Here is a 16,913-nt window from a genome sequence, read left to right as displayed (position 1 = left end):
GCATGCAGGCACGCAGGCAGTCACGCACCGAGGTGCGCGCACACACACACACACACACACACACACACACACACACACACACACACACACACACACACACACACACACACACACACACACACACACACACACACACACACACACACACACACACACACACACACACACACACACACACACACGCACACACACACACGCACACACACACACACACACAATATCAAAGCATACTAGCAGGCTTTAGCGTTTTGATGTGTAAGGGCCAGCCTACAGAAAGAAACTATAGATAGCAGCAGGAACTTAGCTACTATTTTTAGCAGATCTGAGAGAGAGAGAGAGAGAGAGAGAGAGAGGGGGGGGGGGGGGAGGGATAGAAGTTGCAGTCCGTGGGGGATGCAATGCAACACACAGGAGGATTTGTGTTAGTGTTCCAAAAAGGACATTCAGCAGAAGGAAGGATAGAATAGATAATACTGTACTACTGCTGCTGCTGCTGCCACTTCACTGCCTTTGTATCCTATTCACTTACATCAGTGGTCTGCAACCTTTTCCAGGCCAAGGACCCCTTAGCTGAGAGAGATGAAGCAGGGACCCCTTAGCTGAGAGAGATGAAGCAGGGACCCCTTAGCTGAGAGAGAGATGAAGCAGGGACCCCTTAGCTGAGAGAGAGATGAAGCAGGGACCCCTTAGCTGAGAGAGATGAAGCAGGGACCCCTTAGCTGAGAGCGAGATGAACCAGGGACCCCTTAGCTGAGAGAGATGAAGCAGGGACCCCTTAGCTGAGAGAGAGATGAAGCAGGGACCCCTTAGCTGAGAGAGAGATGAAGCAGGGACCCCTTAGCTGAGAGAGATGAAGCAGGGACCCCTTAGCTGAGAGAGATGAAGCAGGGACCCCTTAGCTGAGAGAGATGAAGCAGGGACCCCTTAGCTGAGAGAGAGATGAAGCAGGGACCCCTTAGCTGAGAGAGATGAAGCAGGGACCCCTTAGCTGAGAGAGATGAAGCAGGGACCCCTTAGCTGAGAGAGAGATGAAGCAGGGACCCCTTAGCTGAGAGAGATGAAGCAGGGACCCCTTAGATGAGAGAGAGATGAAGCAGGGACCCCTTAGCTGAGAGAGATGAAGCAGGGACCCCTTAGCTGAGAGAGAGATGAAGCAGGGACCCCTTAGCTGAGAGAGAGATGAAGCAGGGACCCCTTAGATGAGAGAGAGATGAAGCAGGGACCCCTTAGCTGAGAGAGAGATGAAGCAGGGACCCCTTAGCTGAGAGAGAGATGAAGCAGGGACCCCTTAGCTGAGAGAGAGAGATGAAGCAGGGACCCCTTAGCTGAGAGAGAGATGAAGCAGGGACCCCTTAGATGAGAGATGAAGCAGGGACCCCTTAGATGAGAGAGAGATGAAGCAGGGACCCCCTTAGCTGAGAGAGAGATGAAGCAGGGACCCCTTAGCTGAGAGAGAGATGAAGCAGGGACCCCCTTAGCTGAGAGAGAGAGATGAAGCAGGGACCCCTTAGCTGAGAGAGAGATGAAGCAGGGACCTTCACCTTCAGCTTCATCTTTAGACATTTAACCACTTAAACTGTCAATACTTTGTAAACTAAAATATCACCCACGAAAACATCACCCACGAAAATAGCAGATCTACAAGCTCACAACGCTTGTAGATCTGCTATTTTCGCCTAATGTTCACCCTCAGAATAGGGATGCGAGGGCAGTGGTTAATGTAAAAATAAAAACAATGTCACTATCACACAAAGATAGTGACTTTATCTTTGCTTTTGGACCCGCTCTTGAAGACCCTTGCTTTACATGTGGATGTATTCCAACGACAAGCTTATACTGCATATTTATTATGACAGTTTCAGTGCACGATGATGGAGGTACAGTAGAAGAGAGGTATACACTATGATGAAATAATTATACCCAAGACAATGTCCAGGTCAGGGACTCAATGAGCATAAGCACATATACAAGTCAATAATTAAAGGAGAACCATAATTAAACTAGGTCTATTGACAACAATGACTGGGATTATCAACGAATTAAACACCCATCCACGGCCATACTATCAATACAGCAGCTATCTCGTGACCGTGCTACAGTGACGTGCAGACTTTACTCCCCCCTTGTGGTACAGCTACAGCGCTGCACGCGGCTGAGGATGCAGCCAGTTGTCATGGCAGCGGCGCTGCTGCTGGTGGCGGGGATGGGGATGCTGAGGAGAGTGGAGAGCAGAGACAGCTGCATCTCTAGCTGTGCCCTGCAGAACATGGTCATCACCGTGGAGGGCTGTGGACACCAACTGACCGTCACTACCACGGTCTGCGCTGGACACTGCTACCTGGAGGTAATACTAACTCATATATACACTCATACAGGCTTTAACTATAAAAAAAAGCTGAGTTGTACATCTGCTATTCTTCAATAGTCAAAGCATAAAACAGTGGTTTAGATCTAACACGACACAATTCCAGGTCTTAATGGGTTAAACCAGGGGTCTTCAACAGGGGGTCCGGGACCCCTAGGGGGTCCTCAGAGTTACTACAAGGGGTCCTCCAAATCTTTGAGTGATAGAAACTTTTTTTTCTTCTTTTTTATATTAACCACTTGAGCCCTATAGTGTCCATATTCTGAGAACTTTAGCCAACAATAGCAGATCTACAAGCTCACAACGCCTCGCACTGCGAGGCGTTGTAGCAAAGAGCTTTGGTGTAGAGGGAGAGAAGAGCAGACTAAGTACAGAGTGAAAGGTCAAGTTTATTAAGTATTGATTGTTCAAGTGGTTAAATATCTGAAAACACAAATTGACATCAATCCAACATACACAGATGATTGTGCTGTCAAACAATGAAACTATATGGAATCTATGATAAGGTTGTGGGGGTCCCTGCTTTATCTCTCTCTCAACTAAGGGGTCCTTGGCCTGAAAATGTTGAAGACCCCTGGGTTAAACACATACACCTCCTCCAGGTGTTCCCAAACTGTGGCCCGTGCTCCCCCAGGGGTCCGCGAGCTGCCTCTAGGGGTGCATGACATTAATAGTGTGATGATGGTATTTTTCATGATATAAAAACACAATCTTTTGTAATAGGAAGGTTTTTTTTTGTAACCACTTGAACCCTAGCATCCCTATTCATCCGTTTATTTTAGGTTTAGTGTAGAAGGAAAAAAAGAGTAGGCCTACACCAAGTACACAGTCAAAGGTCAAGTTTACCAAGTATTGAGGGTGTAAGTTAGCCTAGTTCCAGACCCTGAATCGCTAGCCACACCCCTTTAATTTAATAATGAAGTGAAACAAAATGTCAATTCAGGCTGAGTGTCAGGCTAGGTGTAAGTGGATAAATGTCTGAACACAAACATTACAACACAACTAAAATGAAATGAAATCTATGAAAAGTTTAATCTGTGACATAATTGTATACAATACATAATGTAGTGGGGGTCCCTGCTTCATCTCTCTCTCTCAGCTAAGGGGTCCTTGGCCTGAAAAGTGTTGCTGTTGAACTTAAGATGAAAAAATGAAAGAATAAAAAATAAAAAAGAATCATTTATAATTCTTGGTACCGCCCCTGACCACCAGGTGGGGCTGATAGCCTATCTGTCCACACTGTATATAAAAATGTCCCTTCCTGTTATCTTGTTTATACTTGATAAAGACCGAATGGTCGAAACGTCGTATTTATTATCTGCCGTTTTGTCGCAGACTTTTTTGGAGCATCTAAAAGCGAGTTGCGAGCCCCCCACTTTGTGCTACATGGTTCTGATTTTCTTTTTGATTTATTTTTGATTAACTAGAAATAAGCTTGTAGATCTGCTATTTTAGAAAAATCGTGATTTCTTTTTGAAAATCTTTGCATATATATATTTTTAACGCGAACATTTGTAACTCAAATATTTGCTTCTGGGGGGTCCCTGACACATATTTCGAGATGGGGTTCGGCGGCCGAATACATATAATTCTAGGGGTCTTTGACATGAAAAGGTTTGAGAACCGCTGACATACAAACATGCGTTTTTCAAAAAACCTTAGAAGGATTTAGAAGAAATGTACAGAATCGGGTCAAAAATATTCAAAGACTTGCACAAATTCTCAAAAAATAGCAGATCTACAAGCTCGCAGTGCGGCACTCGTGCCGTACTGCAAGCTTGTAGATCTGCTATTTTATTGCGACCGTCAGGTCGCAGTTACTATCAAAACCTCCACTAGCTGTCAGTCTGTCAGTCACACGTCACACTTTTGCCCTTCTCATATCTCCGCCACCGTTGCCCCGATCCATGCCAAAATGCACACACACTCCTTGCCAGCCAAACCACTACCTCCACCACTCAATTCTCACATGGCCCTCTTCTAGCGCCACCATGAGGCCCATTCTTGCAAAACACATTTTTGGACACTGCTCCTACAAATGTTGCGCTAAAATAACGCAAATCGGTACACAGTATGTCTACACACTCATGTCTTCAACATGGAGCTGTCCCATATAGCGCCACCATCAGGATGATTTTTTCAAACACATTTTTGGACACTGCTCCTACAGATTTTGCCCTAAAATCACGCAAATCGGTACACAGTATGTCTACACTCATGTCATCAACATGGATCTGTCCCATATAGCGCCACCAGCAGGCCAATTTTTTCAAACACATTTTTGGACACAGCTCCTACATATTTTGCCCAGAAATCACGCTGCGACCTGACGATCGCTTATCTCCCGATTAGGGAGTCTTACTGGTAATAGTCAAAGCATAAAATAATGATTCAAGTTTCTGACCACATCATCTTACATGCTGGCATTATCACTATTATACCACAACAGGCTCCAGTCTTTCTGACGTGGGCGAGGGCTCCCCGGCAGGAGGTGTGCAGTGGAGAGTGGACCAACCGGACGGTGGGACTGGACTCTGCAGAGTGCCCGAGCGGCTTCACCTTCCCGACGGCCACCGCCTGCGCCTGCTCCGCCTGCGACGTGGGCACCACCCACTGCGACGGCCGCCTGGCAAGCCACGCTGTGCAGGGGGTCTGCTCTCTGGCTGCAATGTAAATCAGGGGTCTTCAACGTTTTCAGGCCAAGGACCCCTTAGTTGAGAGAGAGATGAAGCAGGGGGACCCCCATAACCCATAGATACCATATAGTTTAGTTTCATCGTTCGACAGCACAATCGTCAGTGTATTTTGGGTTGATCTAAATTTGTGTTTCCAGATATTTAACCACATGACCAGTCAATACTTAATAAACTTTACCTATCACTCTGTACTTAGTCTGCTCTTTTTCCCCTCTACACCAAACTTATTTGCCGAAAACATCTGATCTACAAGCTCACAATGCCCTTGTGAGCTTGTAGAACTGCTAAAGTTCTCAGAATATGGACGCTAGGGTTCAAGTGGTAAATATACTGTAAAAATGAGTTTCTATTACACAAAGGTTTGGAGGACCCCCTGTAGTAACTCTGAGGAACCATAGGGGTCCCGGACCCCCTGTTGAAGACCCTTGACGTAGATTAGACCTCAACATCGTTCTTGCACACGTGCCACAAGTAGTTTGGATTACTGTAGTTGGAATTGAAATAAAACGATTATCTTAAATTGAAATTGTGGAAGTACTGTAGCTGTTGTGCACAAAACACACGTCTGTCCCTCATTATTACTAGCGACAGCAGAGTGCGCAAGTAATGCGTTCGGTGATTTTGTATGAGGCGTAAGCCTCCTCCGCTCTGTGGCATTGGTAAAAGAGAAAGCCTCCTCCGCTCTGTGGCGTTGGTAAAAGAGGACTGGCAAGCTTCCGGAACTCTGAAGGACACAGAATGGGATGGTAAATGGTAAATGGTGCATTTATATAGCGCTTTTATCCAAAGCGCTTTACAATGTGCATTACATTCACCCATTCACGCACACATTCATACACCGGTGGCGATGGAAACCATGCAAGGCACCAACCAGCTCACCGGGAGCAACGTGGGGTTCAGTGTCTTGCCCAAGGACACTTCGACATGTAGACAGGAGAAGCTGGGATTTGAACCGCCAACCCATGGATCATTGGCCAACCCACTCTACCTCCTGAGCTACAGCCGCCTCGGTAGGGCAATCAGATGCGGGACTCCCTCTTTCCCACTGCAGGGGGCAGCAGAGTGCCTTCCACAGTTCCACAATTCCGCCAGTCCTGTTTTACCCAAGCCCCCAGAACGGCTTGTAAACGTTGAAGCGGCCGCCCTACTGGCCAAAGTTGGAATTTCAGGCGGGGTGAAACATACATGCACGAGCATAAGAGCGCGCCGCTGGGGTCTACAATAGGGTTCAATGGACATAGACGTCGTTCATGACGTCATTACGTCTCGGCGTCAAACATTTTGGTCTCTAGGTAGAGACCAATTTCCCCCAGAATGCACCTGGATTCACCCACAATGCACTGGAATTCAGCTACTTCTGCATGCTTCAAAACGCCACTGAGCACTTGCATTGAAATGATAGCTGGTGGCGGGGCTGGTCCGCTCTCTATTATATATATTATTATATAATATATAATAATACTCTATGGTTTTACCAGTCGCGCCAATGAACTGCAGCCGTGGAGTAGCCAATCAGGGATCAGCATTCTTGGTGAGGTCACCATAAACAGCCATTATTGTTGTGTAGACGACGTCTTGTAAATTACGTGATAATTTAACTCTTGAGAGCGTAACATGAAACCAAATGGACCTGTAAGGGTCCATTTGGTTTCATTTTACACTCTCAAGAGGATGTCACAGGAAGTCCCAGGTCCACATTGAAGCCACGACAACATTCCCATGTGGATCTCAAGCTCCATAATTATGACACCATTTCTCAAAATTACCATATCCACATTTTATTTTAAGAAAAGTGTTTTATTTACACACAAAATGTACAGAACACAGCAAAAGAAAGGGGACTGCATTTGAAAGAACTGAAACAAAATATTTTAAGACAATCAAAATAACCTCCGCTTCTTCTATTTTTCCCTCAGAGTTCTTCAAGGCGTGCACAACGTGTTAAAGGGATAGTTCACCCCCAAAATAACTTTTTTTCTACCGATTACTCACCCTATGGAGACTTGAATTCATGGGTATATCTCGTTTTTGTCACATTCCGAAGCCAATACCTTGAGGAGACTCTTTGTGTCCACAGTGAAAAAAGCAGACTCTTTTGAGAACCACTGCTAGTCATCGAATTATTGGCTTAGGAATGTGACAAAAAACAAAAAGAATCCATTAAGTGAGTAATCGAAGGAAAAAAGGTTATTTTGGGGGTCGACTAACCCTTTAAGTCACTCTGTATATAGGCGTAGGCACAACATCACAAATGTCAGCAAAGGTTCAAACAAACTAGAGAATAGAGGCTTGTATAGACAACAACAATGTCTTGAAGACAGTGGTCTCAATGCGTAGCTGCTGGAATATTTGGATTGCCTTATTATTTGACCATGATAGGATCCCATCTCTGAAACATGAGTTTCTTTCCTCATCCTGTTCGTTATGTAAAGCTGTTTGACCATCATCATTTAGAACACTTTAATTACAGATATGACTACATATTTTATAGTGTGTCCGTTTTAACATGATAGCCACTCTGTGATCTTGGCGCAACGTAACAACATATGTCAGAAAAGCTCTTGAAGCCAGGGGTCTTCTCAGTCTCACAGCCTCAATACTTTAACCCTGGCTTCACAATTCTCAAAAGATTTCAAACTTCAATCCTCAAACATAAAAAATAACCGATCTACAAGCTCACAACGAGTCGCATGGTGACACGCTGTGAGCTTGTAGATTGGCTATTTTCAAGGTTCGTCGTGCAACAAGGTATGTAGGGACTTAAACAATCCACTGACAAAGAGACTGACTAAAATAGGGTTGGGACCCGCAACCGGAGGAACCGGATCCAGCATCGAGGAACCAGGAATGGGTTCCATCACATTTGTGGAAGTTTACGGAACCCAGTTCTATCAGTCTGAACCCGGTTCTATCAGTCTGAACCCGGTTCTATCAGTCTGTCATTTGGTGATGTGGACTTCTCCTCTGCTGTACAATTACAATACCAGTGAATATCTGACTTTATGATTTCAAGGACAAACTATAACTCAGTGTTACAGACGGAGTTCTCCTTAACGCTATGGGACAGATGAGCCCTTGCACTCACACCCCAGGCTGTGCAGCCTATTGTCTTTAGTAAAAAACACACTTTTGCTGCACACCAAAACAAAGACAGTTTTAGGGAGTGTCCCTAAAACCTCCCCATATATATATATATATATATATATATATTATTTCTGGACAAAAACTGTATTTAGGCATGAGGTGGGGGGCTCAGAGTGTCCCCACTAAGGAAAGTAGGCTTTCAACATCTTAAAACTGCCTTTGTTGGCGAGTAGTGAAAGAGTATTATTCTTATTCTTACAAAAGACAAGATGCTGAGCAGCCTGGGCTACCGCGGGTATGAGTGCAAGGGCTCAAGGGTCCCATAGCGTTGAGGAGAACTCCTTCTATCGCTATGGACCAGAGCTAGAACCCCCTGAAGGAATCGTTAAGGAACTGCAATCGTTAAAAAACCCCAAAAGGATCCCAAACCCTGCCGGCTAACATGTGTACTTGTTACGAATGATCTCTCCACCCTCCACCTCCACCTGCTCGTAGAGCCACTTGCGGTCGCAGCGGCACTCCACGCCGCACTTGCGCGAGCTGCAGTCGGGGCAGGGGTAGAAGCAGCCCATGCAGTCCACGTCCAGGCAGTCGCACAGGTCCTTGCCGCTGGTGATCAGGCGGCCCTTAGGGTCGTACACCTTGCTCTTGTTCGCCAGGGTCTGTCTGCAACGCGCAGGGGGAAGGGGATGGACTGATTGAATGTTTTATTAGACAGAAATGTTAAACAGCACGAGTACAGTCACAACACTTGGTCTAAAACATTAATGCGGCCCACAGGTTAATACCGACTACTTTCAGGTACAATCACGGAGAACATACTGGTGGAGAAGGTTTAACTACGTGGTATGGGAGGATTTGAAAATGTCATATACACGTTTTGATGTAGAAATCCTATATTATTTATGGACAGCAAACCTTGACTCAGAAACGATGTTAAAAGAAAACAGAAAACATTTATTTACAGCGCTGTAACAGTCACACACATGTACATACGTCCTACACCAAAGACACACAAGACAAGACTCACTCTTAGGGCTGTCACGATATGAAATTTTATATGACGATTAATTGTCACTCAAATAATTGGCGATTAACGATTTAATTGTGTATTTGTCGTTGATAATTACATTTCTGTTTGGCTTTTAGGCTTTGAAGTTGCATAATGGTAGATATGACACATAACCTAAATATACAAATACATTACTGACATATTTGACAACTTTATACTTAAAAAATAACATTGATAGTGGAAATAGCCGATCTACAAGCTCACAACGCGCCGCGATGCGACGCGTTGTGAGCTTGTAGATCTGCTATTTCCACTATTTCTGACATTTTTCAACATTCACGATAATGACGATTATGACAAAATAATTGCGATAATGTCAAATAATCACGATTAGACGATTATGTAATAATTGTGACAGCCCTACTCACTCTCTCTTCCTGACTGTCCGCTTATAATTGGCCAAAATATTTGATCCTCTACTAAGCTGTGTGAATCATGAAACAAAGGCTCACTCTTCTGCTGGCAGCTGTGTGACCTTCAACCTGTAGCTACTCCCTAAATTCCAACCTTATCTACAACTGCTGTTTACGTCCAAGTTCTCAGCATTCCAACTCCATCTAGCAACCCAAGGTATTCACTACTAAGCAATATAACATGTAGGGCTGTCACGATATGACATTTTACATGACGATTAATTGTCACTCAAATAATTGGCGATTAACGATTTAATTGTGTTTTTGTCGTTGATAATTACATTTCTGTGTGGCTTTGGAAGATATGACACATAACCTAAATATACAAAGAAATTACTGACATATTTGACAACTTACTACTTAAAAAATTACTTTGATAGTGGAAATAGCCGATCTACAAGCTCACAACGCGATGCGATGCGTTGTGAGCTTGTGGATCTGCTATTTCCACTACTTTTTTTACTTTAAAAAAATATATGAACATTTTTCAACATGGAAACGATTATGATTGATGATTATGAAAAATAATCACGATTATGTCCAAAGATCACGATTAGACGATTATGTAATAATTGTGACAGCCCTAACCTCATCAGATTATTGTGACCAAAGAAATTGCTATTTATGATATTATCGCGATAATCAAAATCCATTATCCTGGGGCGGAGCATTTTGCCAAAAAATTGCAGATCAACAAGCTCAACATTTTTGAGAATCTTTGAATATTCTTTTTTTCTATTGGCACAACATATTTTCAGCTGAGGTTCTGCGGCCAAATATAGGTTTGGACTCGGAGGTCCTTGGCATGAAGATGTTTCAGCACCACTGGTTTAAAGGAGTCATCCAGACCAAAACACATATAGGGTTAAATCTGTCTTTTATCATACCCCTTTATACCTGCTTTATTACATTTTTTTCATAGCTGCCCCTGTTGCTAGATTTCGGCTGCCCCTGTTGCTAGATTTCGGCTGCCCCTGTTGCTAGATTTCGCAGGCCCTCTCATAACTAACAGAGTAGATAGACTTTATACTAGTGCGTTTATTTCTTCAGCTTCAAAGTTAGTATTTTTTTATTGGATTGTGTTTACACAACGTCCTGAGACCAACCAAACCGCTGTTTTGACCTCACAGGCACCCTTACTTGTCAAACCGACCCCTCCCTCCCCTCCCTTTCTAGCCTCTCCTCTCCCTGCTCTGGTACAGAGCAGAAGCCGTTTGACAAGTAAGGATGCCTGTGAGGTCAAAACAGCGGTTAAAAAAATACTAACTTTGAAGCTGAAGAAATAACCGCACTAGTATAAAGTCTATCTACTCTGTTAGTTATGAGAGGGCCCGCAAAATCTAGCAACAGGGGCAGCCGAAATCTAGCAACAGGGGCAGCTATGAAAAAAATCAACTAAAGCAGGTATAAAGGGGTATGATAAAAGACAGATTTAACCCTATATGTGTTTTGGTCTGGATGACTCCTTTAAAAAAAGAGACTCACCTGTCATTGGCTGCTGTCTTGGCTCCCCGTCCTCCACCTCGACCCCCCTGAGGCAGGAAGAGATGAAAAGAAAAGGTTGTGGTAAATGCATGGATTAAATAAAGCAGGGGTCTTCAACAGGTGGTCCGGAAACCCTGGGGGGGGGGGGGGGGGGGGGGGCTCAGAGTTACTACAGGGGGGCTGCCAAATCTTTGTGTGATAGGATAATTATTTTAAAATTAACAACTTTGACCCTCGCATCCCAATTCTGAGGAGAACTTTAGCCAAAAATAGCAGATCTACAAGCTCTCAGTGCCTCACAATGCGAGGCGTTGAGAGCTTGTAGATCAGCTATTTTCGGCTTTTCGGTTTGGTTTAGAGGTAAAAAGTTAACAAAGTGAAAGGTCAAGTCTATTGTCTGTGAGTGACACGTTTCTATAGAAGTTAGCACTTCTATGGAATCTAAATAAATGAAATCAGCTTTAAAGCTGTATGTATATCAAGTGAATGTATTGTCATGTAGATTCTCATGTGAATACTTAAAACAACATTTTTATATATATATTTTGTGAATGGTGATCAAACACCAAGTGAAAAGCAGAAATGACCAGTTAGCTGTAAAGGTGTCTGTGGATGGACCAATGTCCAACAGTGTGGGGCAATGGGAAATTATAAATCAATCACGTTATTATCATTAATAACTCACCCTCATCCCGCCTCGTTTCTCCCTACGTTGTCCCGCTGCCTCGCGCGCCTTGTCTTTGTCCGCTTGTGTCCCGTGTTTGTTGGGAGGGTCCTTGGGCGCAACCCCTCGTTTCCGGAGTTCAATCTGATTCTGTCAAAGAGGTAGGACAACATAGAATGAGTGTGTGAGAGGAAATGTGTATTGGACATTTTAAAACATACAAAATGAGGAAAGCACAATAACTCAAGAGATCAGAACTATGAGAGATTTTACTTCAGTAAGGAGCCACTCAGTTACATATCACATGCATGGAAAAGCCCACTCCATGAGCACAACTTTGTTGGTACTAGAGATGTTACCGATCAATCGGCAATGGATCGGATCGGGCCGATCAAAGCATGATCGGCGATAATCGGTGGTTTAGATCAAAAGGTAAATTCACCGATCCGATCGGATCGGTGCATCTGATCAGCCAGCCGTTCAGTATGCCCACTTGAGGCCATTTTGGGGTATTGATTTCCACAGTGCTGAAGGAATAATTAGTTACTGCTATGATAATAAATACATACCGGTAGTAAGGCTGGTAAATAACTATAAGGCAAATATATAAATGAATTCATGAGTGAATGAATGAAATAAAGTTAAAACATTAACATTTAGAAAATATAAATAATAACTTGATCGGATCGGTGATTGATCGGGATCGGGTGATCAAACTTTTGTGATCGGTGCTCGGTGATCGGTTCCAAAAAACCTGATCGGACCATCCCTAGTTGGTACCATTGTATACCTCTCCCAGGCAGCCTTCCACAATCAAGTCATTTAACACCAATGCCCAGGGGGCCAAAGGAAAGTTCCATTTAGTATGGGACTATTTCTTCCATTAAGGGTTTCTTGTAGTAAACGTATTGCAAATCATACAGTCACTACTGATAATTATCTGAGAAGAGTAGGGGGATTAGCTTAGCTCGACTGCCTTTGTTTTTCTTTTGTTTTCTGTGTCTTTCTTTCTTGTGGGTCTGTCTTTTGTCAGGTTTTGTTGTTTGTATTGTTTGTTGTAAAAGTTACGTGTGCTTGAATGACAAAAAAAAAGGGGGGGATAGGATCTCCAGCCTCTGGAAACATTATACGTAAACACTGAGGAGTGATACTGTGACAAGATTATATGTACAGTAGATCAGACAACAATACACTACAATAAAACAGTATAATACATTTGAGTTAATTTTAATATTCACATCTTAAAATTACCTTGACAAGTGACATTCAGGACCACACACACACACACACACACACACACACACACACACACACACACACACACACACACACACACACACACACACACACACACACACACACACACACACACACACACACACACACACACACACACACACACACAGTGGTGGAAAACTTCACGGGACAACACTTCGTTTAAAGAATAGATAAACTCAAAACAAGTTAAAAGTATCAAACAAGGAAGGTTTTATTCCAACTGTTCATGAACAGGGTCAGAGCACGGAAATGACAATCTGATGCAGGGTGCAACAGATTATTATACTCTTCCCCAGGTATGGCAAACATTCATGAGAGGAAGGGGAGTATCGAACAGCATTGACAGATTTATGCGGGGTGGAGAAGGTTCACAATGGATTTCAGACGCCATGTGACCCGGAGACAGGGCTACCCATGTGGGAGTGTTCAGGGAGGATAGGTAAGGAAGTAAATTAATACATGCCACAGTGATCTCTTTGTTTTATGGTTGTGAGAAAGAGATAAGATTTTAATGAGCTTTACAGGAAAGAGATGTTTTTCTCATTTCTGAGAAAACTCAAATTGGCCTGCGAGAGGGAAGGACAAATAAGGCCATTTCCGTTGTTGCCGCAGCATTGTATCTAATGTGTCAGTCATAGCTGAACCTTTTTATGTCCTGTATACACACGCATATTATATTTTGCCTCTACAACACACACACACACACACAGACACATGACCAATAAACAGTACCATGGAATAGGCTTTAACCTTTTTTTTTTTTTTACATTTTGTCTGCCACCGTGCATTTTGTGTAATCTGACTACAGGTTACAGGAAGGAGGTAAGTTTTTTCACAAACGGTCGCAAAACTAAAATCCTAACCGGGCCGACCATCATGGAAGAGTGTAGCCGTGAAAAAATAGCGGTTTTCTGTGTTATTTGCACCCTATTCAAAGATACAGCCGTTTTTATGTTACATCATAGAACAGGAGTCAATGGAGTATAGACGCTCCATTTTGCTTCTGGCCGTGTTGCGTCATGACGTATGCACCAACGTCTTTCACCAGCACCCTCAGCAAGCGTCTGTTTACATGGTTGACTTGCCATGGCAACGCTAACACGACTCCAGCCAGGTTAGGCAGGGGAAGTGTTAAATGAAATATCTGAGACCATTCATGTTTATGGAAGATGCTTCAAAGATGTATTCTATTACTAGTAGTTTGGCCACTTCAAATACTTGAAATAACGAATAACCGAAGAGAGCAGATCTATAAGCTCACAACAACACGTCGCAGCACGTGTCCAAATGACTGAAATCAGTTGTGGCAAGTCGACTAAGAACTTTAATCCATGAATGCATGTTCAAACTGGGGGTCCTCGAAATGAGAACAAGTTGGAGAAACACTGCTCTAAAGAGTGAGAGACAAGAAACAACAAACCTTGCCCGAATCGTTCCAGGAGAATATGGTGGGCACCGCATCCTCCTTCAGGAACTGCTTCCCGTTGTAGTCCCTGAAGCAGTCGGAGCGGAAGTGCTCGGAGCACAGGCAGGTGTTGGTGGTGGGCACCAGGTTCTTCATGCCCAGGCTCTGAACCCATTGGTTGGCCAGCTGTGGTTTGCTCAGGGGGAACCTGGGCGGGGAGAGAAGAGAACCAGCAACCAGAGTGAACTCACATGAGGTTCGTACCGTTCCGTAACCCGTTCGTTCTCAAAGTGGGGTCCGGCAGGGACCCCCAGGGGTCCTTGAGGGGGTACCAGGGGCAGCAGGGGGCCACAGGAGGCAGAGGGGGCGATTGGAAACCGGAAGGTTCCCAGTTGGATCCCGGGCTCCCCCAAAGTTACTTGAGCAAGACACTGTATTGCCAATTGTGTGAGAAATGTGAATGTAATGCACAATCATTGTTAAGCGCCTTGGATAAAGGCGCTATTAAATGCACCATTTACCAGGGAGAGTTACCAGTTAGCTGTACTAGTGTGCTACAAGATCATTGTCTAAACGTCCAAAATAGGACCGTAATTTTTAGCTTTCGTAAACAAGAAACATTATGTAAAATAATTAGAATGTTTTGGTAGCATAGCTTGATATGGACAGCAATATCTTTCACTTTGAACTGATAACCTGGCAGGATTAACAAATAGTTCCATTTCCATTATTTGAATGTTTTTCCTCTTGAGACTTGTGTTTCACATGCCTTAAATAATAGCCTACATTGTTTCTCTCCATTCTAAGAGACCCTGAACCATGAAAGAGCTCTTGTTTGAAAAGGAGTTTCTGTCTCCAGATAAAATATTATTTTGAAACATTTTAATTCAATGTCACATTCAAGGATGCACAAAAAATATTATACTCAATACTTTTACTTCTACTCTACTACATGTCAGAGGCAAATAGTAGCCTATACTATATAAACTATTATATATTCACTCCACTACAATTACCAGTATTTGAAAACTTTAGTTACTTGTAACTTGTAACTGCTATTTTCAAATGGACGTGGTCCACGTCCATTTGAAAATAGCAGATCTACAAGCTCACAAGGCATCGCAATGCAAAGCTTTGTGAGCTTGAAGATCTGCCATTTTCAAAAAATGATTATACTTTAGAAAACTTGAAAAATGGGAATTTCTGCATAATGAGTAGACCTACTTTTACTTTTAGTAATTTAAGTACATTTTGAATTCCGGACCTTTACTTGTAACAGAGCATTTCTACATTGCAGCAGGGTTGTCAACATTGGACTGTCAGAATCCAGGAGATTTATTTTTTGGGGGGTGCGCGGAACTCCCCAATCGGGGTCTGGGGGGTCCTCTCCCCAAAACATATTAATATATATATTTTCCTGTGTTCTGTTGAATTTTGTGCATGTTTGATACATTTATCAGGCTTACTTTACTAGCATGTGTACAATTTCAGCCTAAAATGCCAAGGTGTACAGATCTGATGACAGAAGCAAAGTAAGACATCTTTAATAATGACGTCTCATCTGTAAGTCATTACTTAAGTGAATATCTATGCTCTTGCATGCATTGCCCCCACCCCTAAAGCGGGGGTCTGGGGGTCCTCCCCCAGAACATTTTTAACATAGTATCTCCTGTTTGATGACTGAAGCAAAGGACGTCTTTAATAATGACTTTTCATCTTTAAGTCATTACTTAAGTGAATATCTGTATGATCTTTCTTGCATGCATTGCCCCCACCCCTATAGCGGGGGGTCTGGGGGTCCTCCCCCAGACATTTTTTAACATAGTAGATGTAATTTCCTGTGTTCTGGTGAATTTTGGGAGTTTGATACAAAATCCAGGAGAAATCCAGGAGATTTGCCTCAAAATGGTCAAAATCCAGGAGACTCCTGGGAAATCCAGGAGCATTGACAAGCCTGATTGCAGTATCATTGATACTTGTTTTACTTGAGTAAAAGGACTGTAAGCACTTTCCCCCCACCACTGATTCCAGCCTCCAGATGAACTCACCGGTAGAATCTGATCTCAGAGCCCTTGACGAACTTGTTGGAGCATCCTAATGCAGCACAGATCACAGGCATGGTGGAGCTTTTATGACTTTAAATCACGTTTAAACAGAAAAACAGACGGACTGCGATAGAAGAGACAGCATGAGAGCTATTGTTGTTTTCCTCAATCTGCAGCGGCAAGCAGGCAGCAGTTTCCGGTGATGATGCTGAGGAGACTGCCCTCTAGCGGAACATGCTGCCAGTGAATCATGATTAAAGGTTCTAAGCCAGGGGTGGGCAACTTTAATGATGGAGAGGGCCACTAGATTTTCCCACTCACTCCAGAGGGCCACAATGCATATACATAGCAAAAATAGCCGATCTACAAGCTCAAAACGCGACGCAGTGCGACACGTTTTGAGCTT

General features: G+C 43.5%; 2 protein-coding genes across 2 annotated transcripts; one reads left to right on the top strand and one right to left on the bottom strand.

Annotated features, from left to right (window-relative positions):
- Positions 1-1,871: 1,871 nt before the first annotated feature.
- Positions 1,872-5,039, top strand: LOC308288870 (gonadotropin subunit beta-1-like; the record flags this gene model as incomplete). The annotated part of the gene is made up of 3 exons (XM_080730345.1): positions 1,872-1,877; positions 2,135-2,344; positions 4,854-5,039. 3 exons carry the CDS (start codon positions 1,872-1,874, stop codon positions 5,037-5,039), a joined length of 402 nt encoding a protein of 133 aa, XP_080586471.1.
- Positions 5,040-6,837: 1,798 nt separating this feature from the next.
- On the bottom strand, positions 6,838-16,663 carry arl14ep (ADP-ribosylation factor-like 14 effector protein). The gene is made up of 5 exons (XM_080729507.1): positions 16,511-16,663; positions 14,478-14,670; positions 11,801-11,929; positions 11,116-11,162; positions 6,838-8,811 (listed from the first exon to the last, which is right to left on the bottom strand). Exons 1-5 carry the CDS (start codon positions 16,579-16,581, stop codon positions 8,583-8,585), a joined length of 669 nt encoding a protein of 222 aa, XP_080585633.1. The 5' UTR covers positions 16,582-16,663; the 3' UTR covers positions 6,838-8,582.
- Between the last annotated feature and the right edge of the window lie 250 nt (positions 16,664-16,913).

This window comes from Nannobrachium achirus (genome assembly GCF_963921795.1).
Source record: "Nannobrachium achirus genome assembly, chromosome: 7".
Classification (NCBI taxonomy): Eukaryota; Metazoa; Chordata; class Actinopteri; order Myctophiformes; family Myctophidae; genus Nannobrachium; species Nannobrachium achirus.
This window is presented reverse-complemented; position numbering and strand designations above follow the sequence as displayed.

Excerpts from the sequence above, each read along its gene's own strand:
- arl14ep (XM_080729507.1), bottom strand. The coding sequence starts at position 16,581 with ATGCCTGTGATCTGTGCTGCATTAGGATGCTCCAACAAGTTCGTCAAG. Across the intron at positions 11,163-11,800 it reads AGAAACGAGGCGGGATGAGG|GGGGGTCGAGGTGGAGGACG; the intron begins GTGAGTTATTAA and ends TTCCTGCCTCAG. Across the intron at positions 8,812-11,115 it reads AAGACAGCAGCCAATGACAG|ACAGACCCTGGCGAACAAGA; the intron begins GTGAGTCTCTTT and ends TGCGCGTTGCAG.